This window comes from Centropristis striata, chromosome 3, assembly GCF_030273125.1.
Source record: "Centropristis striata isolate RG_2023a ecotype Rhode Island chromosome 3, C.striata_1.0, whole genome shotgun sequence".
NCBI lineage: Eukaryota > Metazoa > Chordata > Actinopteri > Perciformes > Serranidae > Centropristis > Centropristis striata.
The window spans coordinates 25,606,085-25,631,104 of NC_081519.1; the positions used below are offsets into that span (position 1 = coordinate 25,606,085).

Consider the following 25,020-nt stretch of genomic DNA (forward strand, 5'->3'; position numbering starts at 1 on the left):
ACCTGATTTATTGACTTGTAGGTTAACAAGTAGGTAAGTAGGCTACACAGTAAAAATGTTTTCCTTGCTTTTGTTTACTTTTTTGTTGTTATTTTGACACTGTTGTCCTAAAGACAAGGTCATTATATTTTAAAGTTCAGTTATGACTGTCATGGATCCAAGGTTTTTGTCTTTGTTTTAGTTGTTAAAAATACAACCTTCCTCATAATTATTTGCATCTATAACTTATTATTACACATTGAGCACCTGAACTCGATCTGCTCTTCTAAAGTACAAATTACACCTGCAGTTACTACTTATCACCACAGGTGTCACCAAAGAGAACAAAACTGAGATCCTCAGAATTATCTTTTAATAAAATTGTACGGTCATTGTCGTTTATTTCCATTTAATGCAACTTTTAACTTACTTACTATGTGCCACTGATGTACACACATATACCTGTATGCATAACATCTGTTAAACTTGCTTATTTAAGGTCTTGCTTTTAAAAATAAATAATAATGCCTGATAAAAATGTGAAGGTCACTGTTGCAAATATAAGCAAGTTTACACCACAAAGTGTTTATCTTAGTAAGTGTTTAATCATGGAAACAACAAAAAAAGACAAACACATTATCTGGACAAACATGTGTTTAAGTACAGTATAAATAAAACATATATTAAGACATGTAAGAGGAGGGTCAGACAAGCATCTTTGTTTATCGTTCTACCGTTAAAGTACATTTGAAGAGACGTGGAGTCAGTTTAACAAAAAGCTGTTGGCAATTCACATACGTTCTTATTTACAATACAGGGCAGACGACTGGGATCAAAAAGCATTTACTAATCATTTTTAGAAACAAAACGTAGCAGAGATCTCCAACAGACTGTTTCAAAGTCATTTTTTGCATAATTTCTGTGAGTGACAGCTTACTTTACTCAACTCAAACGATCCTGAACAAGTAAAAGTCACCCGTTTGGGCCCCGAGCACAGTAATGCAACACTAAAAAAGATTTGTAAACATTTTTTTTTACTCAGATCAGCAGAACAGAGACAATCAGCTGCAGGAAAAACTGAGAGAGACAATTAAAAAAATTACTTTCTTGAACTTATAAAATCTTCTTTTGCTCAAAATTGAAACCAAACCAACAGCCACTGTAACCGGGGTGAATATTAACACAGAAAGAATGAAATGTTTACAAGTTTTACCCACCAAGTGAATCTTTTATACCAATTTTGAAGAAATAAAAAAGGTTGTCCTCTTTAAACATGTACATGTGCTTCTGGAGTGTATAAAACTGAATTAAAAACCAATGTGTGGGCTTTAACTGAATAAAAAAAGTGCTTAAAGATGGAGATTTGCTGGATAAACTGACCAGATGTCGACATTTAGACGTTTACATTGTGGGATCGAATGGAAAAACCAGCAAGCCGCCACCTTTCAGCACTTAGCGGCATGTTAGCGCCGTCATGTGATGTCTGTCAGAGCGGTCATGGGGACATTCTTCCTCCTCCTCCTCCTCCTCCTCCTCCTCCTCCTCCTCAGATCGTGATGAAGCCTCCCTGGTCACTGCTGACTGACTCTGGCACCACGCAGCGCCCCCTCCTCCTGGTCACACGCCGCTTCCGGTGGAATTTAGCGTAACAACGAAACCCTGTACGATTAAACAGACAAGTGTGGATGTTACAAGGTGAAAAAATCTGATAAAATTGCATACATTTTTATGTACAGCAGCAATTTTTTGCTGATTTTTTTGTTGAAATTGAAGATAAAATCACATGTTGTGCACATCATACATAACACCTGTTGCATCTCAGTGTTATTGTTGTTTAGTGAATAACAGGTCGTGTGTACAGGCAGCGAAAAACGAGCTATATTTAAGAATTTCACCGTCTACTGAAATGTGGCCACCGCCATTCGTTTCTTTGTATCCTTGTTTATTTAAAAGGACATGGCACAAAGGTGTGCATGCTCGATTTTGAAGATTTTTGGATTCATTTTTCAAAATATCATTTACGTAGGACGTGTTGCGACATTGCACTGTTACTGATCGGACGCCTTTTAGGGGAGCTCCGCCCCATTGTGTGATAGGCCTACACCTGGTCAGTAACACAATTCACTCTGGATTTACACCCTGACTCATCTCATCTGTAAGTCTATTTAGCCTACCTATCTTTAGGAGTTTTAAAGTGTGCTACAAGGTTCGATTTTCCAATTATATTCAAATAATTTCCAGCGAATATCAATGTTCAATGTGTATGTGCTGGATAGTGTGCGTACCTTATGAAAAGTAAGCATTTTATGGAGTTGCAGACGTTGTAGTGGTCTGCATGTAATGTGTAAATTCTGTTATTTGTGATTAGCATGCTAAGCGGAGATTTAGCTTTATTCAATTCTCATGTTGCATCTTCCACTACACTAAAACAGCCACTGCACTAGTTCTACTTTTTTCTACTTTTATCCCTGTAATTCTTCCACCACTGGTCCCTGTTAAATATTTAAGATAATATATCAAAAACCCACATAATCAGGAGAATATAAGCTATGTTACTCAGTTTATTCATCAACCATTTTTTTAAATTTTGCTTTATGATGCTTTTTGGACAAAATTTTGTACATTATTTTGTATATTTGATTCGTCCGCTCTGGCAAGAGCCTGGGAGACGTTTAAACCGGGCAGTGGGTCCTTTAAGTGCTTTGGTCTTGAAGAAGGTAAAAAGCGACAAATAAAGTTTCCTATAATAAATTGTCTTGGTCTTGGCGTAATATGTCACTGCAAAGTGCTTTCAAAATTCCTGTTTGTGCCTTTTTGAGTCCTTGCAGCCTCCTGGACTCAGGCACTTACCAGGTGAGGTCAATTAAGTGTCTGAGGGCTCATTAGTGTTGAGTCACCTGCTCCCACTCTCACTCATTAGCCCTGCAGGATATAAACAGCCCATTCACACTCAGGCTACATTTACGTGATGACGGTCTGAACAGAAGATGCAAAAGTGGCGTCACGTCTTCACTTTTTATTCCGCATTTAGACAAGCGTTTTCGGGAGGAAATCTGCGTGCATACGGTGACGCAAAAGCGTGTGGAATTTGATTGAATGCATGCCAGGCAGCATCAATTAAAGACATAAGAGCATCTTTGGGCATGCGGATGTTTTCACACCACGAATTTTCATCAGCTACTCCTTCCACAAAGTTCTCCACCATCCACTAGATCTCCCAGGTCTCGTCCAAAGCCATCTGGCTCGCCTCCGACCAATTGGTGCATCCAAAATGTGATAGAGGTAATTACAGATCCTTCTCTGTTCAGTAATACTATCTCTACATATCCTGTACATTTGGTGGAAAGACTCCTGTAAGTTTATTAGAGCTGCCAGAGCAGCTTGAAGGTCTGACGCATGGAAATAATCCCAAGTTTATTGTCCCATGTTTATTTTCCTGTACTGGAGCATGTATGTGACGTAAACACATACATGACGTGAGTAGATCTGAGCAGAGTTTTGTGTCTTGGCAGTATAGACGGACACACTACGGCGGAGCGTATTTAACTTTTCCACTTTGGAGGGTGGTTTCAGATTTTTGTTTTTAAGCCCCAAAAACGCCGTCACCGTCTAAATGAAAGGCACTTCTGATACAATATTTTGTCGTTTTTACCCGCAAGCGTCCTCGTGTAAACGGGGCCTCAATCTCTGTTTGACTGTCTGTTGTGCTCCATCTTACTGCCTGCTCTTGACTTTTAAATCGTGAACTTTCATCTGTCCTCCTCTGGGTTCAGACCTTTTTCTCTGCTGAGTCACAATGAAGACAGTTTAACCTCGTTCTGCTGACTCACCTTCCTCACACATGCAGTCATCGTAGCATTTGTTGTTGAGGCCTCTGTTGTGAGGTTTACACTCATGTTGTCTCAAGTCACAGCAGGAACCTTAAACAGAACAAACACATGAGACAGTCAACAACCAAACACGCACACAATGAAAAAGACTCACTGAAATGAGAAAAAAGCTCTACAAAAATGATGATGTTGCTACGGTGGCGTATTAGGGCCATTAATTAAGTATGAAAAAATTTAAAAAATGATGGACCCTGGGGAGGGGGGAAATATTTCGAGAAAAAAGTGGCAAATTTACGAGAAAAATGTTGCAGTTTTACCAGATTAAAAGTGGTAAATTTGCAAGAAAAAAGTAACAGATTTTTGAGAAAAAAAGTCTGAAAAATAGTGTTTGTATCTGTACCACAGATGCTGCCCAGAAAGCAGAGGATGCCACACAGACACGTTAGTGAAGAGGTGCAACAATATGGAACATATCAATCGGCTCCCCAAATAGCTTTTTCTTCGGCAATTATGGAGCCAGTGAGGCCCAGATCTTAGAAGGCTGCAGCAATACTCATAGAATCAGTTTTATTCTGTATAGGCTTCGTCCTCTAAGAGCTATTGCTTTTGGGTTAAGGGAGAAGTAGGATGTGGTCCATGCCTCACTGGGTCCGTCTGGTACCACAAGTGCAAGCAAAAACACACACACTTCAGAGAAGAAAAAAGAATCCCTAAACCCAGCCACCATAGCACGCACAGTCCTTATTTTTAAAGCGTATTTTCTCAATCAGCTTTTCACGATGAGCAATGAGGTCTGACATGAAAACAACATAATCTGCAGCAGTTAGAAAAATATTGTAGTTTTTGTGTTTTTCTCAATAGTTTTTGTCAACAGCCTCAAGAATACAGCTATGGATTGTTGCTTATATTGTATTTGGTTTATATAAAACTGTGACAGTTGTTTATATTGTAGCGGGTTGTGTACAAAATGTGTGAAGTCGTTTATATAAACTGGAGATGTATACTCTTTTCTCTTCTTTTCTTCCTTAACATATAGCACTCCTTTAGCAATGACAGTTAGCTCTTAAAGTTATGTACTTACTTGATTCCTATGGTCTATGTCTAGTACCATCAGGTTGAATGCACTTATTGTAAGTCGCTTTGGACAAAAGCGTCTGCTAAATGACATGTAATGTAATGTAATATGAAATTGGGATAGCTTCCTATATTCATATGGTATTGTACAGAGAATTTGGACAACTATATATATATATATATATATATATATATATATATATATATATATATAAAGGACAAAGGAATAAATAAGTGTTTACCTCTTCCGACTCCTTTTTGAGTTTAAGTGACTGGAGAATGTGTTTTTTGAAATTGATGTACGGGTTTCATACAGGATAACCTTTCTTTGTTCTTTGTGCATTGCATTGAGTCGTATGGCCAGTTTGCACTTATCAGTTTTTGTTTTTCGAAATAAAGATTCTTCGTTCATTCAGTCAATGTTTGAATCAGGTGTGATGACAGCTGCAGGGTTGTTTGGTTATATGGCTGAGGTTGTTGAGTGTCTTAATAATATGTAAGGATGTTTATTTTCTCATAATTTTGATCTTTTGAAAAGTGTTCAAGGCCTTAAAATTACAAAGAGGAATATAAACCAAATACTCATGCACTACAGGTAAATTCTGGTAGGGTAAACGTCTTTTCTGTCCACAGCGTCAGGAAAATTGTTCTCTGTTTTCCTTTTGGTATAAAGAAAAATGTAAAAAAAAAAAAAAAAAGTAGATTGTAACTATGATATTTAGAATTTTGGAGCTTGCAGAGTTTTACTGTGTGACGTGTTGCAGACTGACCTGGGAGACAATCCAGGTGGTGGTCACACGGCTCGATGGCATCAGCCTCCATGGTCATATTTCCACTGCTCAGGTTCTTGCTCCGCCTCTTGTCTGCAGCAGGAAAATGAAATGAAGAAATTGATCCTGAAGGTGTCTGATCGATACACAGCCTCTACACAACACATTGGTTTATTCTTCACAATTTGTCAGGTACTTTCTAATGAAACATTTTTGATTGATCTTTAACTGTTGACAAAGGTCAGATATGGATCAGTGTTCGATCCCCGAAAAGTAAAATGATAAAGTTTAATATAGTAGGGAGCAATGATCTCATGCCAGAATTCAAGAGGCATTTGATGATTTCATAATCCAAAAAGTCAGACTGGTCATATTGAGTTTTTTGTTTAAATCCAGTTGTTACTGGCATTATGGCAGAGTGAGACTACAAACCTAACAAGGTGCAATAAAAGTAGCTGAGATATTGAATGTCTGTGGGGGCTAAATTAAGTGTCAATATTTATTTTTAGACATTTAGCATGACTCCAGGGATGGCATTTAGATCTTTTTGAGCACTTTCACAACCCAAGTCTGTTTGGTTCGTCTGACTTGGGATTTCCACCGGGCACGGAATGGCTGCGACGCGGTTTTGCTCCGTCCTCTACCCGGCGTCAATTCCCACCAGGCGCGTAACGGCAGTGTAGCGAGCCACACGCGAGATAATGAGAACACGTGAAATTCCTGAACGTACGGGAGACCTCAAGATCCCGTGATAAACTCTGTGTATAAATCAAACTAGAACAACAAACCGCTTGCTTTGCTTTTCCGACATGGAAGATCTGTTGATCTGACTATCTATCCTTATAAAAAGAATGTGTTATGTCATAAATGATTGTATGCTGTTCCACTTCAACAATCAGTCTCTTGTCGTCCATGTCTCCGACCCTCTGAGACCCTTTGATTGATTGATTGCTGATCTGGTCCCCCGGTCATAACATAATGTTGATGTGAAGTAGTTTTAGGCTGCATGAACTGCGTTTTGTGTTTTATTTTGAAAGGGGACGGGAGTGTATTATATTGAGTCTGTGTCGGATTTCCTGTCTGGTGCTATCTCCTCTGGTGAGCTCGACGTGGTTTAGCAGCGGCTCGCGGCAAAAATAGAAGTGCTACAAAATTATGTTGCTGCAGAGCAGAGAGCTGCGGCTGGGACGCTGCTGAGACGTTTCTGCGGCGCGACTGATGGAAATGGTCTTATTGATTAGAGTGGCAGCGATCAGCAACGGTGACCGTGGCGCAGCCGTTGGAAATCAGGCTTGAATCAGAGTGAAATTAATACTTTTGGTTCATTTTCTCGGTTTCTGGTTTGCTTTCACAGTGCAGAAATGAAAGCGACCAAAGAAAAGATTCGTAGAGGGGCATGTACGAAGCCAGATGGCTGGAAATATTGTCAGTTTTTTTTCTTATTGGTTGGAAAGTTGGCAGACAAATTTAACAAAGAAACATGGAGCCGAACACACCCTGAAATATCACTATTTTCTATCGTGTACATGAATCCTTTCTACTCTGGTTGATCTAAAATTATTTTATAAACATCATTGTTTTTGTGGATTTTATTCAGCATCTCCTGTATGTGTTCTTCGTCTCAGATGTTAAGCTAATTAATTAACAATAAATAAATAATTGGACTTCTGCAGCAGTCCAAGTCATGTTGCATCTGTTGGTCTGTGCACATCTCACTAAATGTAGCTAGCCCACAACATTTTGGGTAATTTCCTGTTATTAGGTTGGATTATGTTCAGTGTGATCAAACCGCAGTAGGGTACTTTTAAAACCAGACCGAGACCCGCTCTCACAACTAGTCTCGGACTGGTACAATTGGAGCATTCACAAACTCCAAAATGAACCTTAACAAGGATTTAACCGCACCAGAGTTTTGACTGAAACGGACTAAGCTTTGGGTTGTGAAAGCATCTAAAATAACCTGATATAATAAGGACTACAGTTTGATATGGATTATTTACACCAGACATGTTTCTCAGCTAATTACTCACCTTTCTTCTTGGAGGATGGCCAGGAGTCATCAGGTTTCATGTCCTCGTAGTCCGTCCAATCAAAGAGCGCCATGTCCAGTGTCGGCATCACTTCTCCTTGTCCTTTTCTTCCAGACCTCTGAGGAAAAAAAAGTAATTACAGGTGAATAGGGTAATTTTTTTAACTTATAGATATCATCATGAAACTTCCCCAGTTTGTTATTAATATTAAGACAATATATATTTTTTTTGCATTATAAATTTTGGAAATTTTATGTTGACATATTCAAATGAGGTGTTAACTCATTCAAAAAGCACTACTTTGCATCTATTTCCAGGACAGAAATCTGGACATTGGATAAAGCAAACTTCACAGTTATTATTTTATTTTGTTGATATGTTATATTATGTATGTTCTTACAGAAGGAAATTGGGATATCTGCTTTTATCATTTCATAAATAAGGAAAATACTGTCAAAAGCCATAGAAAAATCAATTTTCGTCATATTTTTAGGAAATAAATGTTCTATGAATCAGGGTATGAATAATATAAAGACAAACCCCTCTGTAAAAACCTTCATAATATAGTTAGGAATAAAAATGGTAAGTTTGGTGTCTGTAAGTGGAGCTGAAGTTGAGATTTATGAGAAACAATTTTCGAGAAAATGGCCTTTAAAGGTTTTTATAAATTCTTAATGGAAATGACGATTTGACAAATTTCACAGCAACAGCAATATAGAACATGTAAAACACATAATATTGTGCAGGAGAGTGGGAGCTTTCTAACAATGGTGTGATGATGTACGCTAACTTTTAGTGAATTTAGGAGAAATATACAGGCGCTAATGGATCAAATATAATAAAATAAACAGCTAAATGTTTGTTTTGGATGTTTTCTTTCCACTATTCTGAAAGAAGACATGTTGTTGGAGAAAAATAGCTCAAAACCTCAAATGTATTTGTTTGTTGTGTCTTGCTTTAATTGATAACTTGTTATTTAATCTACCTTTCAGTTTAGACATTTGCACCCCGGCTGAACTGAAGTTCTGCATAAAAACAGAACAAACATGCTGATGTGCAGATCTGTAAACACATAATCCCTTTTTCGATTAGTTTCGGCAGGCGGTGTAAATTCTGCCTCCATGGTAATTTTTGAAATATCTTCTTTATTTATGTATTCAAACATGATTGTGATCAGAATATAAATATGTGTATTAAAAACTAATCCTAAATTTGACGCTTTTACAGCACACAAGCTGCTGCGGAGAATACATTGAAGAGATCAATTCTGTCTCCTCAGATTAATATTCATTTACTACAATTACACCACAGCAACAGCAGCAGCTGACTGCTTTGATTTGTTGACTGTGTTTTCTATCAGTGCTGCAGGTAAACACATTGTTAATGAAACACATCAGACAGTGTTGTGAGGAGCCGTGGTAATGCCTCATCGATTCATAAAACGCCCCCACAGAGCCGACAGAAACACAAGCAGAGATTTAAAAACCAATCGATCGGTAACAGAGAGCATGACTGCCCACAGCCTGGAATACAAATACATAAATATGACATCATTTATATTGTTAATACACATACAATATGCAGATGTATAGATTGAAACACACAGCTCATTAAACACAACCACAGGGTTTCTTTCCCGCCGCCAGTGAGGCCAGCAGGCAACTAATGCAGCATGCAAACAATCCAGAGTGGACATTTTATTATGATTTCAGTTAAATTATATGCTATTTTTTAAGTCAAGTCAACAACAAGTTTCTGAGAGTATTTTTGCTCCTCCAAAGAATCGCCACCTTATCGTGGTGGAGGGGTTTGTGTGCTCCAGTGATCCTGGGAGCTGTGTTGTCGGGAGCAATAGCTCCTGTTAGGGTTTCCCATGGCAAAGTGGTCCCAGGGGAGGGGCCAGACTAAGAGCGATTCAAAAGACCTCTATGAAGCGGATCACGACAGACCAGTGTACCTCGCCCGGCACGGGTAAACCGGGGCCCCCTCCTGGAGCCAGACCCGGGAGGGGAGCACGCAGGTGAGCGTCTGGTGGCCGGGCTTTTGTCCATGGGGCCCGGCCGGGCTCAGCCCGAAGAAGCGACGTGGATCCGCCGACCTGTGGGCCAACCCCCACAGAGTAGGGCATAGGGGTCGGGTGCAGTGGGAGTCGGGCAGCAGGCGAAGGCGGGTACCTGGGCGTGCTGACCCCCGGCTCCAGCGGCTAGCTCTGGGGACGTGGAACGTCACCTCGCTGGCGGGGAAGGAGCCCGAGCTTGTGCGGGAGGTGGAGCGTTTCCAGCTAGAAATAGTTGGGCTCACCTCCACACATAGCGTGGGCTCTGGAACCAAACTCCTGGAGAGAGGCTGGACTCTCTCCTTTTCCGGAGTTGCCCAGGGTGAGAGGCGCCGGGCGGTTGTGGGGATACTCACAAGCCCCCGGCTGAGCGCCGCTGTGTTGGAGTTCTCCCCGAGGAACGAGAGGGTCGTCTCCTTGCGGCTGCAAGTCGCGAGGAGAAGGTCTCTGACTGTTGTTTGTGCCTATGCACCGAACAGCAGTTCGGAGTACCCGGCCTTCTTGGAGTCTCTGGGTGGTGTCCTGGAAGGGGTACTGCCTGGAGACTCTGTAGTTCTTCTGGGAGACTTCAACGCTCACGTGGGCAACGATGACGGTACCTGGAGGGGGGTGATTGGGAGGAACGGCCTGCCCGATCTGAACCCGAGTGGTGTTTTGTTATTGGACTTCTGTGCTAGTCATGGATTGTCCATAACAAACACCATGTTCGAACATAGAGTTGCTCATAAGTGTACCTGGTACCAGAGCACTCTAGGCCAAAGATCGATGATCGATTTCATTATTGTATCGTCAGATCTGCGGCCGCATGTTCTGGACACTCGGGTGAAGAGAGGAGCAGAGCTGTCAACTGATCACCACCTGGTGGTGAGTTGGATCAGGTGGCGGGGGAGGATGCTGGACAGACCTGGCAAACCCAACTAGTAGTGAGGGTGAACTGGGAACGCCTCGGGGTCCCCCAGGAGGAGCTGGACGTTGTGGCTGGGGAGAGGGACGTCTGGAATGCCCTGCTTAGCCTGCTGCCCCCGCGACCCGGCCCCGGATAAGCGGAAGAAAATGGATGGATGGATGGATGGAGTATTTTTGCCTTATGCATATATTTCAGCAGTTTTGTGCTGCCATTATTTTGCTGTTGCTCTGCAAAGGAGGTTATGTTTCCGCTGTCACACCTTAAAATATACCCTCCTCAGACGAAACACGGAGTTAAAATGGGCTAGTCCATGTACGAATCTAGTCCAGATTATATGCCCCTTGTGTTTTCCTTAAATAAAGTGATATGGTTTCTGAGTGTGTGTGGGACAGTATCTTTGTTGAGTCACCAGTTCTAACTTGTTATGTTTTAGCTAAGAATGCCATGTGGAACCAACGGCACTGAGCGCGCATTAATGGCGCCAGTGAGGCTCGACACAGCCTTAGTCGTTGGGGAGGGCCGTATGGTGCTTGCGGTGGTGTGGTGGATGGGGGTGTGTACACTCCCTAGGATTGTGGCACAACGATAGTAACATCTTGTCCTATGTATTAATGTATGTATTCCCAGATTACTTGCAATTTTCTTTGCTCTCTCTTTCACAGGGTGCCGTGCTGTGGTCCTGCTCGGCATCACTCCTGCTGGTCTCACTGCCGTGGATCTTGTTCAGCCTCAGATGGGAATGCTCCTCTCCTGGTCCACTCTACACTCACCACATCACTACTGGCCAATGGTGGTCTCTCTCCCTCGCAACCGTCTCTCTCTTTTTCCACATGCTCTCTATCACCAAAGGTTTCAACTTTTGGTAGGAGCCACTTCATCAAGATTGCAGATAGGAGATGGCAGCCATATAAGCCATAAACCATAAATCTATGAGAATCAATATATCTTCCAAGCCACTTAGAAGGTCAATCTTGGTGTCAAAATATACATTTTCTGGGTCAAAGAATCATTTAAAGCTATTGAGAATATCACTGGATGACTCACTGTAAATAATTTGTTGATCAAGATCTGACATGAGATGAAAGCGTACCCTTGATTTTTTTGAGCAGTGTACATGGCAGCTAATCCACACTCTCCCGTGAACATTGATTCCAAACAGTTTCAACTCAAGAGACCCTGCTGCAGCACTTGAAGCGAGTTGCCCAGTCTGAGTGAAAATGAACACATCTATTGGATCAAATAATCATCTAGTGATATTCTCAATAGCTTTAAATGATTCCTGGACCCAGAAAATGTATATTTTGACACCAAGATTGACCTTCTGAGTGGCTTGGAAGATATAGCATTTCTCATAGACTTTATATGGCTGCCATCACCGCAATCTTGATGAAGTGGCTCCTACTAAAAATTGAAACCTATAATGATAGAGAGTATGTGGAAAAAATGTGGTGCTTTTGTCCGGCGTGTCCCCTTTATTTGGCTAAGCCGCCTGACTAAGTCACACACCTCAGTACAAGGATTTTGCCAGAAAGAGTAACCTGCTACAAATAACCCTAGTAGAATTTTTAAAATGTATGATTTTTTTCTCTGTCTAAATGTGTTTTGTTTTTATTGTTGCAGGTCATACGATATTGAAAATGATTTTTTCTTTTTAAGGAGCAACAGAAGAATACAAGCCAAAGAGGAGGCCGTAGCCTGTGAATGGGAATATCAAGACCTAATAAAATGTTATACAAAGTTAATGTTCTTTTCTATTAGACTGTAATAAAGCTTTTGTGACTTTAACATGTCTCTAAATTATATTTGTGGTGCTGAAAACATGAAACAGCAGCTGTAGGGTAGGCAAAGCATTCCACGCCAGTAACCACCGGCGGACATTTTTCAAAATGGCCGCTTTTAAATGGCCATTTTTCAAAATGGCCGCCACAGCCATCAGAATTTTTTTTTGCGATGGCCCAATATCCAGATTCATTAAACATGTATTCAGCAATGAGTGTACCAAATTTGATGCTTTTATCACAAAATGAACTAATCTGCCCCACTACACAGGGGATGCACATTTTTGGGGGGTGCTACCCACACGTTTAGCCCCGTTGCTCATTCCATGAATGCATGATCCTTACAAGCTGTACCTCGTTGTAAAGGTGACTAATCAGGCTTTCCAACAATATACAATTCATCACCAGTTGGTATTATTAAAAGGGCAGCTTTTATTCATCATTGATTTATTCGTATAGCAAATGCCTGCCATGGCCACTAGGGGGCGCTTTTGAGGTGGCCCAATATCCAGATTTGTTTGAAACATATTCACCAACACATCTACCAAATTTCATGCTTTTATCACAAAGTGAACGGTTGGTGTAAAATATTGAGCTAATCCGCCCCACTATTAGACAAAAGTACAGAGTGACTTAACATCAGAGATGCCTTCTAACAGTTACTTTGGTTTCTCTCAACCTGAGAGAGCCTATATGGAAATATCAATTAGATTAATTGCAGGGGGCTATCTGCTGGTGCTCGGCAGCTCATTAAACCATCAACAGAAGATCGAACATTAATTAAGAAGCCTTGCTGCATGCTCGCGCCACAGAAGCAAGGTTCAGGAAAGGATTTTTCTCTTCTGTGGTCCAATAATGTTTGACTGCCCTCATAGTAAAGACGCACACTTGGACTGCAGGACTCTCAGACGTCTTGTAAACAGAAAACCAAGCAGAAAGACGGTCGAGTCTACAAAAATGTCTGCAGAAACATAACTACAGATGCATGTAACTGGGACTCACTTGTTCATTATAACTCTTTGACCCTACATATTAATTAAAGGGCATAGTTCTCTGAAGAATCTCATCATAGTGTACACACACCGGTAGTAGCCCCCGTGTCCCTTTCAGAATTTCCCCAGAGGAAATTTTCTAGTTATGTTTGATGTTTGTTTGTGACTAGTTTAGTTTTAATGTTATTTAATGTGTTAAAGTTCTTATTTATTATTGTTTTATTTATTTATTTATTTACTTATTTAGGTTGGTTTTGTGATTTTATTGTTGTTGTTCTTTTTCTTTTCTTTTTTTTACTGTGTTTGTCAATTGGTGATTTATGTTGTGTTTTGTTTAAATTAATAAAAAAAAAATGAGGTGTATTTTGCTTAAAATAGCAAAATTATCTGCCAATGGAACAAGAAAATTTGGCTTGTCAAGACTTTCCAAAACAAATAAAAAATATCTAATATCCTTCTCATTTTTTTCTGAAGCATTTCTAGATATTTCTAGATCTTTTCCTGGATTTTCTAGATTTTTTCTGATCATCTTCTAGGTTTTGCTAGATCCTTTTAATTTTTCTAAAAAAAAAAAGATTTTCATAGACTTTTTTCTAGATTTTTTTCCTAGTTCTTCTGAGAGCTTTTCTGGATTTTATAGATTGATTATTTTTTTGATTTTTCTTGATCCTTCTCTAGATTTTCTAGATTATTTTTCTAGAATTGATAAAATATTTCGAAAAATTAAAAGGATCTAGAAAAATCTAGAAAATGATCTAGAAATGCTCTTGTAAAAACTAGAAAAAAATCCAGAAAAAGATTGAAAAAAAAATCTAGAATAGGATCTATATCAAATATCTAGAAAATCCAGAAAAAGATGTAGAAATATCTAGAAATGCTTTCGAAAAATCTAGAGAAGGATTAATAAAAAGAGTTTTCTAGATCCTTCTCTAAATTTTTCTAGATATTTGCAGACTTTTTTAAAATGTGTTTCCTAGTTTTTCCTAGAGCTTTTCTAGATTTTTCTTGATTATTTTCTAGATATTTCTTGATCCTTCTCTAGATTTTTTGAAAGCATTTCTAGATCTTTTTCTGGATTTTCTAGATTTTTTTTCTAGAATCTAGAAATGCTTTAGAAAAATCTAGAGAAAGATCCAGATAAATCTAGAAAATAATCTAGAAATATCTAGAAATATTTCGAAAAATTAAAAGGATCTAGAAAAATCTAGAAAATGATCTAGAAATGCTGTTGTAAAAACTAGAAAAAAAATCTAGAATATGATCTAGAAAACAAATATCTAGAAAATCCATAAAAAGATCTAGAAATATCTAGAAATGCTTTCGAAAAATCTAGAGAAGGATTACGAAAAATCTAGAAAATAATCAAGAAAAATCTAGAAAAGCTCTAGATCTCTAGATTTTTTTTTTCAATATTACCTCCTAGGTTGTTCTAGATCCTTCTCTAAATTTTTCTCAAGCTTTTCTAGATATTTCTAGATATATTTCTATAGACTTTTTTCTCAGTTTGTTTCCTAGTTTTTCCTAGTATGTTTGTGTCACAGTGTGTGACATCATCGCAAGAGTGTAGAGGGAGAGAAAAAATTGTCAAAAAATAAATTTGAAAACTGCACTCAAGGGTGCAAATTCCACTCTACAGAAATAATTTATACATAGAAATGTAGGAAAATTTGTCTTCTCACTCACAATCCTCTTGTAAAGCTGTCAGAGTTATAGTTTGGGCTTATGACGCACAGACACGCCCCCAACACACACCATCAGCCTCATTGGCTCCCATATTAAAAACGCAGGAAGATTTCTGAAAAAGGGAGATGTAACAGTGTTTTACATCGCTCTAACAAAGCTATTTTTTCATTTGTCTTAAAAAAAACAAACATATGTAGACGTTCAGGAAAAACCCAGGATGCTCAAAGTGAAGTCGGATCAATGATAGGTATTATGGTTTTGCCAAAAATGCTTTCTGTTTGAGGCCAGAAATTCCAGTCTGTCCACCTCTGTCCCGGAACATTTGGCATCTCATCATAGTGGACACACACCGGCAGTAGCCCCCGTGGCCCTTTCAGAATTTCCCCTGAGGAAATTTTCTAGTTTTTTTTCTGTCGTACTAAATGAGTAATGGAACACAAAACTTGAGACTAATCAGATTGGCTTTTTTGTTGCTGATTATTCGTTTTTGTTCTGTAGTTTTTGGTGAATAACTTATTTCCAATAAACCTTTGAGCACATTTCTGCCCTAAATTGGCTTTTGCATGATTCTTTGCAGAGAAACTCAGTTTTAAAGATGTGTGGACTAAATCCACTAATCGATCAGTTGACATTAATTAGTCTACTAGGTGTTTTTTTTTCTTCTGGGCCTGGCCTTCTTCTTTCAAAACATCAACAAGGTGCTGAAATCTGAATTCTGTGTTCTGCAAGGTAAAATTACTGATTTTGTCAATGGAGTCTGGTGGGTTTGAAGAGAGAAAGTGTCTACAGTTCTCCCATGAAAACTGGGCTGTATGATGGCAAGATAAAGGGGTGAAAATATTCCAAATATAGCATACACTTAAACTGATATTGATCTTTTTAGGTGGTGAAAATATGTTTAGTCGCTGCCCCGTCCTCAGCAGTACACAACCTGCCCGAGGAAATCAGGTCGGCTGAGTCAGTGATCTCTTTTAAATCTCTTCTTAAAACATACTTTTATCGGAGTGTCTTTCCTGATTTTACCTGAACTTTATCTTCTCTTGAACTGTCTTTTAATTGCACAGAACTATGTCATTTTCTAATCATTCTTCATTATTATTATTATTATTATTATTATTATTATTATTATTATAATTACACTGCTTAGCTTCCGTGCACCCGATTTTAATGTTATTAGACAATTTAATCTGCAGTTTTTTTACACTTATCAGCCCATATGTATGAGTGATTAGGGGCCTGCTCCACCTGCTGGTAGGCCAGTAGGTCGTTATCAGTCCATTGAATGAGCAGATGTATTAACGTGTGCTGTTTATCGCCACCTTCTACCTGCCATAGTAATTGTGAATGATGCCGAGGTGAAAGTGACATTACGGAGTGTGAAAGCAAAGACAGAAGCAAGAAGAATTAAGAACAAAAAGTCGTTCTTAGAGCTGGCGGGTCCAAAAACCCAGGAGACCGGGGTTTGTGTCCCATGTCAGAACAAATGAGCAACCATTGAACGGGCTGATAATGACCTTCTCAACCTGCCAGTAGGTGGAGCCCATTCTTACGGGCTAATAACAGCTGATAACGCCCATTCAACCGTCTGAAATCATTCGAAAACAGGTGTTCTGTGGCGCTTCTTCAAACTGGAGAGTGTGCAGCCCACCATCTACTGTCTTTAAAACACTGACTGCGTATAAGTCCTCAAACACCACACAAAAATAATCCGAACTAAAGAAACCAAAACTCTAGTCCAGCGATTCGGTTTTCTAGAGGCAAAACGCTCAGATGCACCATTTGTTTACGTCACAAACCTCAGTTTAAATATAAAATCCATGTTTGTTTATTCCAGCAACACCTTTGTCTTGATGAGCACTCCTCAACAAAACACCTGTCAATCAAACAGTGTGTGTGTGTGTGTGTGTGAGAGATCCTGTAAATGAGGCCCATATTTCCCATGGACGCCCTGCAAGCTGTTGGGTGTTTGCAGCAGCAGCTGTGACGAATGTGAAAAGCTTTTTGTGAAGTGGGCTCAGTCTCTACTGACATCAGGTTCCATCTTGTCTTAAAGAGCCTCATTTGTGATGGCTTCCAGGATTGAAGGACGCATGACAAAACACGTGTTCTATTTTCCCCCTTGTAAGCGCTGTTTATGCATACTGTTGGAGCACCATGCTGGGCTGCTGTGACAGTTGGTGAGTGGTGCCCCACGCACTCCTGCAGATTTGTCAGTGCATGTGCCCACAGTCAGACACAGAAAGGACTCTCTGTACTCACATATATTTTGTCCTGCCACGGTTTTAATAAAGGAACAGGAAGGTAGTTACAGAAAATGTGCTGCTGGACTCTGAACTGTGTGATTTTGATCCCGGAGGCGTAGTTTTATTATACAGAGCTCTGCCACATCTATCATACACGCCGTGACCGAGAGCCAGTGTGTTTGGCCTGCTGGAGGAAATTTTTCACAAGCAGCATTTTCCAGGTTCACGCCGAAAGAGTGTGTCATTTCCAAGATGAGCTATGAGGGTTGCGGCAACATAACGGCAGTAATGGGGCCCATTTTCGCTCTATTTCCCCCGCACACAGGATTCACACTGAGGCACAACAGACGCAGCCTTTAATAAGCACTTGGGCTTGGTCGGGGTTACCTGGGGTTTGGTGGAGGCCGGGGGCAGCGTGGGGGGATGCTCGTTCATCACTGTGGTAACCATGGAGGAGCCGGAGCCAAAGACGGCACCGATGGGGGAGGGGGTGTCACTGGGCGGGGTCATGCTGTAGGAGGGGGAGGAGGAGGAGGAGGAGGAGGAGGAGGAGGAGGGAGGATCCTCGAACAGATCTCTGTCCTTAAATGCAGAGCTGAGCTCAGGCTCTGGAAGAAACCCTGCACACACAGAAACAGGAAATAATACAGTTATCAATGTTCTAACTAACATGGAACCAGTTTGCTTTCTTTTAGTTTGGACAAAACTTCATAAAGGTTTGATTACATTGAATTTTTTAAAGAGTTAACAGAGGGAAGGTTATGTACAGCCAATTAAATCATGAAAAATATCAGATCTGTGATTCATAAAATGTTTATAAAATTCATAAATGTGACTAGAAGTTCACACATATTACAAAAAATGTTTTTTTTCTCCTTTTCTCGTCTATTTTAGATTATTAATGTGATGCTAAATTTATGCTGGTTTAATTGTGAATTTGGCTTTCACAGCTTTTCCCTATATTCTTATAATATATATTCTTTTTTGTTGTTGTTTTTAGAGCACTTGATGCTATTTAAATGTTTTTAATTTATTATTTTAATGTATTTATTTAACATCCTCCATGTTGATGCACATGTCTAAAATCTTTAGGTATTTTTATTTTATTAATTTAGTTTTAGACTCTTACAATGTGGATGCACATGATGCTATGATTTATAAAAATATATTTTATTACTATTTATTTTATTTAACTCATCCATGTGGATGCACATGTCTAACATCAGTTTTTAATTTTTTTTCTATTTAATTAGTTAAACATTTTTTAAGACTCCTCTCTATGAGGATGTGTAATATATTTTTCTTAAGATATTTTATTTTATTTATCTATTTAGCATCCTCTCCATGTGGATGCAGCCAATTATATAATTTACATATTTATTTTATATATATATATATATATATATATATATATGTATGTATATATATATATTATTTCTTTTTTCTTTTTTTAACTCCTCCCTGTGGATGCACATGATGTCTTGGTTTAAAATGTTTATGCTTTTTTCTTTGCTAAAGAGCACTGACGTATAATTCAAATGCACATCATTATAAACAAATATTTAAAAAACCACAAGGTCTATTTAGTAGCTGGTCTGGAGTTTTTGATCGTATGCAATGATCTTCCTCAGCTGACAATTTGGCTGCATGTCTTTGAATTGTAAATGTTTAATTTCAAACTAATCTGATCATCATCATCTGTTCTGAAATCTGAACATGTAAAACTGGGCAAACTTCACGTGCTGAGAATGACTGTGTGATTATGATTGAAAGCTAAAAGAACAGCAGTGGGATTGTTGCATCAACAAGGTCAATAATTAACTTCTGATCCAACATTTCGGCTTTATCTTTTCAAGGTTTTGATTTTTTCTGCAATTGAGGTGGAAAGAATTTCACGTGTGGTACTCCCAGCACTGAGAAATCACATGTTTAAAAATGCATGAAAATATATTTTTTTTGCAGAAACATGGCCTTGGTTAATATAAATAATCCACAGAGCTCGCTGTGGGACGCCTGAACTCATCATGCAGGACATTGTTTATGGATAGAGTTGTATTAGTGATGTGAGTGGCAGATCTGTTAGATTCAAGGCCTGACAGTATGCACATGAAAGATTAATTTTATTATCAATACCTCAATGTTTTACGATGGCATATTAGGGCCAAGTATGAAAAAAAAATACAGATTATGGGGAGGGGGGTAATATTTTGAGAAAAAACTTGTTAAAAAACGTAAAAGCGGCAAATTTACGGGCAAAAAGTCGCAGATTTACAAGATTAGAAGTGGCAAATTTGCAAGAAAAAAAGTTGCAGATTGATGCTTTCTGGGCAGCGTCTGTGGTGTGTCCAGGGTTCCTTGACAAAGACAAAATTATTACTATTTTTCTGACTTTTTCTTCGCAAATTTGCCACTTTTAAGATCTTAAATCTGCGACATTAACCCCTACCCCAGATCCGTTTTGGTTTTTTTCATACTTATATAATACGCCGCCATGTGTCAAAATGTCCTCCGTGATAAAGAGCTATAGCTGCTTGTTGTCCAACGCTGGACATCGCTGTATTAGGGGTTAATCGGTGTCCGGCTCACCTTTCCCGTGCCTCTCCTTGTCACGCCGACTCCCTTGTCTCCTGTGCTCAAAATGGTGTCCGTGTCCATTCCCGGGTCCGTGTCCCCTTCCTTTGCGTGTCCCCAGGAGCTGGTTCTCCCTGGTCTGCGCCGGACTCTTCATACTCATCCGGACTCTGTCCCTGTCCCTGCCCGGGCCCATCTCCAGCCTCACCGGGCCCAAACTCTCCAGGCCTGTCCCGTCATCCTCGGGCCGGGCCAGCGGGTGCAGGGGCCTGTGGGACAGCAGCCCGGCTCCGGCCTTGGCGGCGCGGGCCCCCTGGCCCCCGTGCCCACCGCGGTCCCTGCTGTAGCGGTGGCCCTGGAGACTCTGCAGAGGGTGCTGCAGGGCGTTGCTGCCGCCTGCCGAGGCCTGGGCCTGTCTCCTCTTGCCGTGAGGCGCTCCGGGCTCAGAGCTGCGTGACAGAGTCAGCGCGGCAAACAAGAACACCAGGAGAAGACTCCAGGAGAGCGCCATCATCCGTACAGCACAACGCCACCTGCTGGGAAGAGGAAATACATTAAAATACATAGAAATGCTAGTATGTTAATGCTTCTTATTAATAGATTTGATTTATAAAGCACTTTTAAGAGGGAATCAAAGTCGGTTAACAAATTTGAAACACACAAATACAAAACGCAGAAAAAAAATCAGAGATGAGAAATTATGAGTTCAGGTTTGGCAGTGGCAGTCAGGTCTTGAAAGCTATCTTGAAAAGGTGGGTTTGAGTTGATTTTTGTAGGCGTGGAGTGAGTCTGAATTGAGGATGTGTGAAGGGAGGAAGTCCCAGAGGGTTGGGGCAGCAGTGGAAAAGGCTCTGTGGTCAACGGTGGGATTAGATTCAAACTACTGACAGTGAAACTTTAGGTAGATTTGATCATTAAAACCATCCTGGCGAGATTCTACTGTGTCAGCAATTTATTTATCCATGAACTGGCTGAAAAAAATAATGATTTTGAAGGTATTTTTCAAGAAAAAAAGCCAATTATTAGTCACAATATAACTGCATTTCTTTGTTTTATAGTTCTTTATTGACAGGTGTACAAAGAAGCATTTGATCATCAGTCTCATAAATCATCAGCCATCAGTCTAAAAACAAATTGGCTTTTGGGGACGTCGGCTAATATTTCAGGGGTTCTGATGTAGCCAGTGGATATTAACAGATAAGGGATATCGACCGGCTACAAACAGAAACCAGAATGCTTCCTATTACAAAATCTTGTCCTGTTGCTGACAGATTATGCAGATGTTGGTTTATGAAGTTTCAAATGGTCGTAAACTGAATATTTTAGTGTTTTTGATTGTTGCGCAGACAAAAGAAGTAATGAGAAGTCCCAAACATCAGGAAACAGTGATCACATTTTTGCATTTTTGTTTTTGCATTTTTGACTTCTAACATTTTACAACTTCCTTGATGATGTCTACCACTGTACCACATTTTTTTAAAAGCTAACTCGATTGCCAACAAGGTCGGAAATTACATTTCAGCCAAACCTCTTTTGCACTCCTTCCTCTGTGCACTTGCATGCAACCAAATTAATACTGTTAATACTGCTTAGACTAAACATTCATAAGCAGATATCACTTTATAGAGACTATATAGACGCAAACTGAATATTTTAGTATTTTTGACAGGGAAAATAAGTCATGAGAAGACATCAGTGAAGACCAAGTTCAGGAAACTGGGATAGTGTTTTTTCTGATATTTCATGACTTCCTTTTCCGTGCGCTGGTCATTAAACACACAATGAAGAAGTACCTTGAACCACCACAATGGATTATTATTTATTATTTCTATGCATATTAATGCTGAAACATTTTTAATAAAGCAAATAAAGAAGCTAAATTGTCACCAGACAATAGCGGATTGGTTGTGAGACTGCATTGCATTTACCACTTAAACTTGATTGGTTAATACTACTTGAACCAAAAATGGGAACTTCTGACACCAAAATATTGTCCTGTTACTTACAGATTCTGCATTCATATGCAAATATCATTTTAGAAAGATATGATCGCAAAAAGTGAATGTTTGCGTTACACAAAAAGATAAAGACTGATAAAAACATAATTTGTTCCATCCCTGCATCCAAGGACTTCTACATGAATTACACACAGTATGTAGACACAAGTCCCAGAGCAATAATTGTAGACTTTGTCAGCATGTTAATATGCTGACGTTAGTATTTATCTCAAAGCAACATAGAGGCCAGGTAACCTTTCAGAGCTGCTGGCACCTGTCTTTTTAAACTGTGGATATGTATATATATACCTATGTAATGACAGTTTTGAAGGGAAAATATGGAAATTTTGAAAAGGAAATCATTTAAAAACTACCAATTAGCAGGAGGCTGTTATCTTTATTTCTCCCATGTAAACAAATGTACACAATTTCTGCAAATATCTGTCACATAAAAGGTAAAGAGTCCCTCCTCAGAGAACTCTGAAGCTCCTATCTGAAGCAGAAAGGTTTGCCCACTCTACTGCTGTATTCATTGGTCCATTCAGACCCCCTCACTCAGCCTCCTGAGGCACCCATTTATCTGGACTTGGAGGGTTTGAGGGGGTGATAAAGAGGTGTACAGACACTTCTGCCTCCTTTTTTCAGAAAAGCTCCTGAACCTTCGTTTCTCGCTCAGTATGAGACGCTGCACTGTGTGCACATCTTCCAGCGCTGCCTGTTCAGCACTCTCCAGAGTCCTCCAGCAGTACCTTTCATTACAAAAGTCAACAAAAGTGTGAGTGTGTCTGCATTAAAGGCCCAGCACCTTGTACAAACGTGAATAAAATGATGGTGGACAAAATTCTTCAATTTTAGCCTTTACCACATGACAGACGCCAAACAAAAGACTTGGATCTCTGCACCTGAACACTCGTCACCTCGCCTGCCACCGTTGGATTATGGGAAGACGCTCTACCCCTCCATCCCCCCTGCACATTACACCAGCTGAAATCAATAAAGGATATGTGTTTGCACTGATAACCTGTCCCTTGAGTCATGCATTTAGTCCAGGCCTCACGTAGCCTATAACACTATAAAGCCCTTAACATACTCCACAAGAACAGAGAAATTTGTTGTTCTTCTCAAGGTGGCTGGATTAAGAAAAACGTTATTTTTGGCCTTCATATTTCACGAGAAACTCCACTGCAGAGCTCCTGGAAAGACACATCAAATTGAAATTTCTGAATAATCAAACAATAGTTCTTGGACACTACACAAGAACAAAGTCCTGCCCAGATGATGTGTCAAGAAAAGAGAAAGGTGTTCTCTCTTCCAGGGCTGCAAGAACAAAATGACATCATTCTGCTCTTGCAGCCCTGAGAGAGAGAACACATTTCTCTGTTCTTGCAGAGTATATATTCGCCTTAAGTCACATGACTGTCTAATAGACCCCAATTTTCTATCTTTTTTGATCCCAACCTTACATGCTAGACAAGGGATTGATGTGTTTAAAAACTATGTCATGTCATGTAAGATGACACATTGCGGTGCTTTCCCTAAATATGATTTGCTTGTTTTGTCGTCCACTTTAATGCGCTGAGACGATCCATCGCCATAAACACACACAACGCCATTATGGTGCTGTGGCAGGCGACTCCTTTGTGTTAAAAGACAAACGGCGGTGCAGGGTATACAGAAAATCAATGAGGGAGAAGTATTGAGCTGTTGGTGTGTGTGTGTGTGTGTGTGTGTTTGAGAGGTGGAGTTAGGGGGTTGATAAGGTCTCCGCTCTTTCATCACACTGACACACACCAAGTTGAAATCACACAGCCTTTGGTTTTACAGTGGGTTATTTAGCTGCTTCTAAAAACAGGATACACCAGCTTCTGTGTGTGTGTGTGTGGGGGGGGGGACTGCGCGGTCCGGCCTCTGGGAGTTCGACCAGCTGTGCAGTTTGCAAACAGAAGTGAGTCTGGCTGCTGAGGTGAGACCTTTATCTCCGAACAGACCTTCAGAGTGTCGGCGGGGGGGAGGAGGGCGATCGGCCGCGTCACGCACAAGTGTTTAGTCAGGATTACACTCTGTCCGTTTGACACATGAGGTGCAGACCTGTGCGACCAAAAGGGTCATTTAATTTGAGTAAACAAAGGAAAGAGACTTAGCTGGTGTGGCAGTGCAGAGTGTAAGGCTGTATAGCTAATATGATCGCCATAAATATACCGTTTATCATAGCAAAAAACTGTAAAGACAGACATTATCGTCAAAATGTGAACTTTCTGAAGGATAATAAGGTTAACAATGCTTTTCTTAGAAAAAAATACCAAAATGAAGCTTGAAATTGTGATCAAAATCACTTTATTCTACATGTCTCATTTAAAACGTTGCCAAAAGTAAACTGTTCGGAATAACCAGATCCTGTTAAAAACATTACATTTTGCTTCTCAGAGACACTGTGAATCCATGATTGATTCTGCTGAGACGAACAGTCACAGGACAAGTATTCACTGAAAATCTGTTTACACAGAGCAGAGAGGAGAGGACAGGAGAGGCTGTTTACACAGAACAGAGAGGAGAGGGAAGGAGATGCTGCAAGTAAAGTAAAAAATGCAAATAGTTCAATATGTATAGCATGTGAAGATTGTGAAGATTTGTTTTTCCAATATTCATGACATGTGGGCACTTTGAAAAGTGTTGGATATATAAATCATATATTATTCCAATAAAGAAAAACATATTTATCCTTTTTTTTCTTTTTAGTTTTATGTCACAACTATATTCTGCACAGAAGACATTTTTTTAATGTATTCCCACTTCCATTCATGATTGTGCTGATTCCACAAAGCTGCAGGACTTACATTATATATATATAATAATAATAATAATAATAATAATAATATTATAATAATATAATATATAAATATATAATAATATATATAATAATATTGTAGTGAAATACAAGGCCACAGTGAGTAAAATGTAAAAAGAGCTTGTTGGGGTTCAAGAGGTTAAAGAAATAGTTTGGCATTGTGTGAAATATGCCTATTTGCTTGCTGAGAGTTAAGAGAAGATTGATGTCCAGTGAGTCAGCAGCTGGTTATCTTAGATTAGCATAAATACTGGAAACAAGTGGA

The 25,020-nt window shown here is 39.6% G+C and overlaps 1 protein-coding gene across 2 annotated transcripts in view; it reads right to left on the bottom strand.

Moving 5' to 3' along the window:
- Positions 1-846: 846 nt before the first annotated feature.
- Positions 847-25,020, bottom strand: part of draxina (dorsal inhibitory axon guidance protein a) — a 34,639-nt gene continuing 10,465 nt past the window's right edge. Inside the window, exons 2-7 of one of the 2 annotated variants that reach the window (XM_059329940.1) lie at positions 19,929-20,446; positions 17,730-17,962; positions 7,684-7,801; positions 5,654-5,746; positions 3,810-3,899; positions 847-1,638 (exon numbers count right to left, since the gene is read on the bottom strand). In XM_059329940.1, the coding sequence (XP_059185923.1) occupies positions 1,526-1,638; positions 3,810-3,899; positions 5,654-5,746; positions 7,684-7,801; positions 17,730-17,962; positions 19,929-20,427 (1,146 nt within the window). In that variant the 5' untranslated portion in view covers positions 20,428-20,446 and the 3' untranslated portion in view covers positions 847-1,525. Of the gene's footprint in view, positions 1,639-3,809; positions 3,900-5,653; positions 5,747-7,683; positions 7,802-17,729; positions 17,963-19,928; positions 20,450-25,020 lie in introns of both variants that reach the window. The other variant, XM_059329941.1, reaches the window with a different exon arrangement.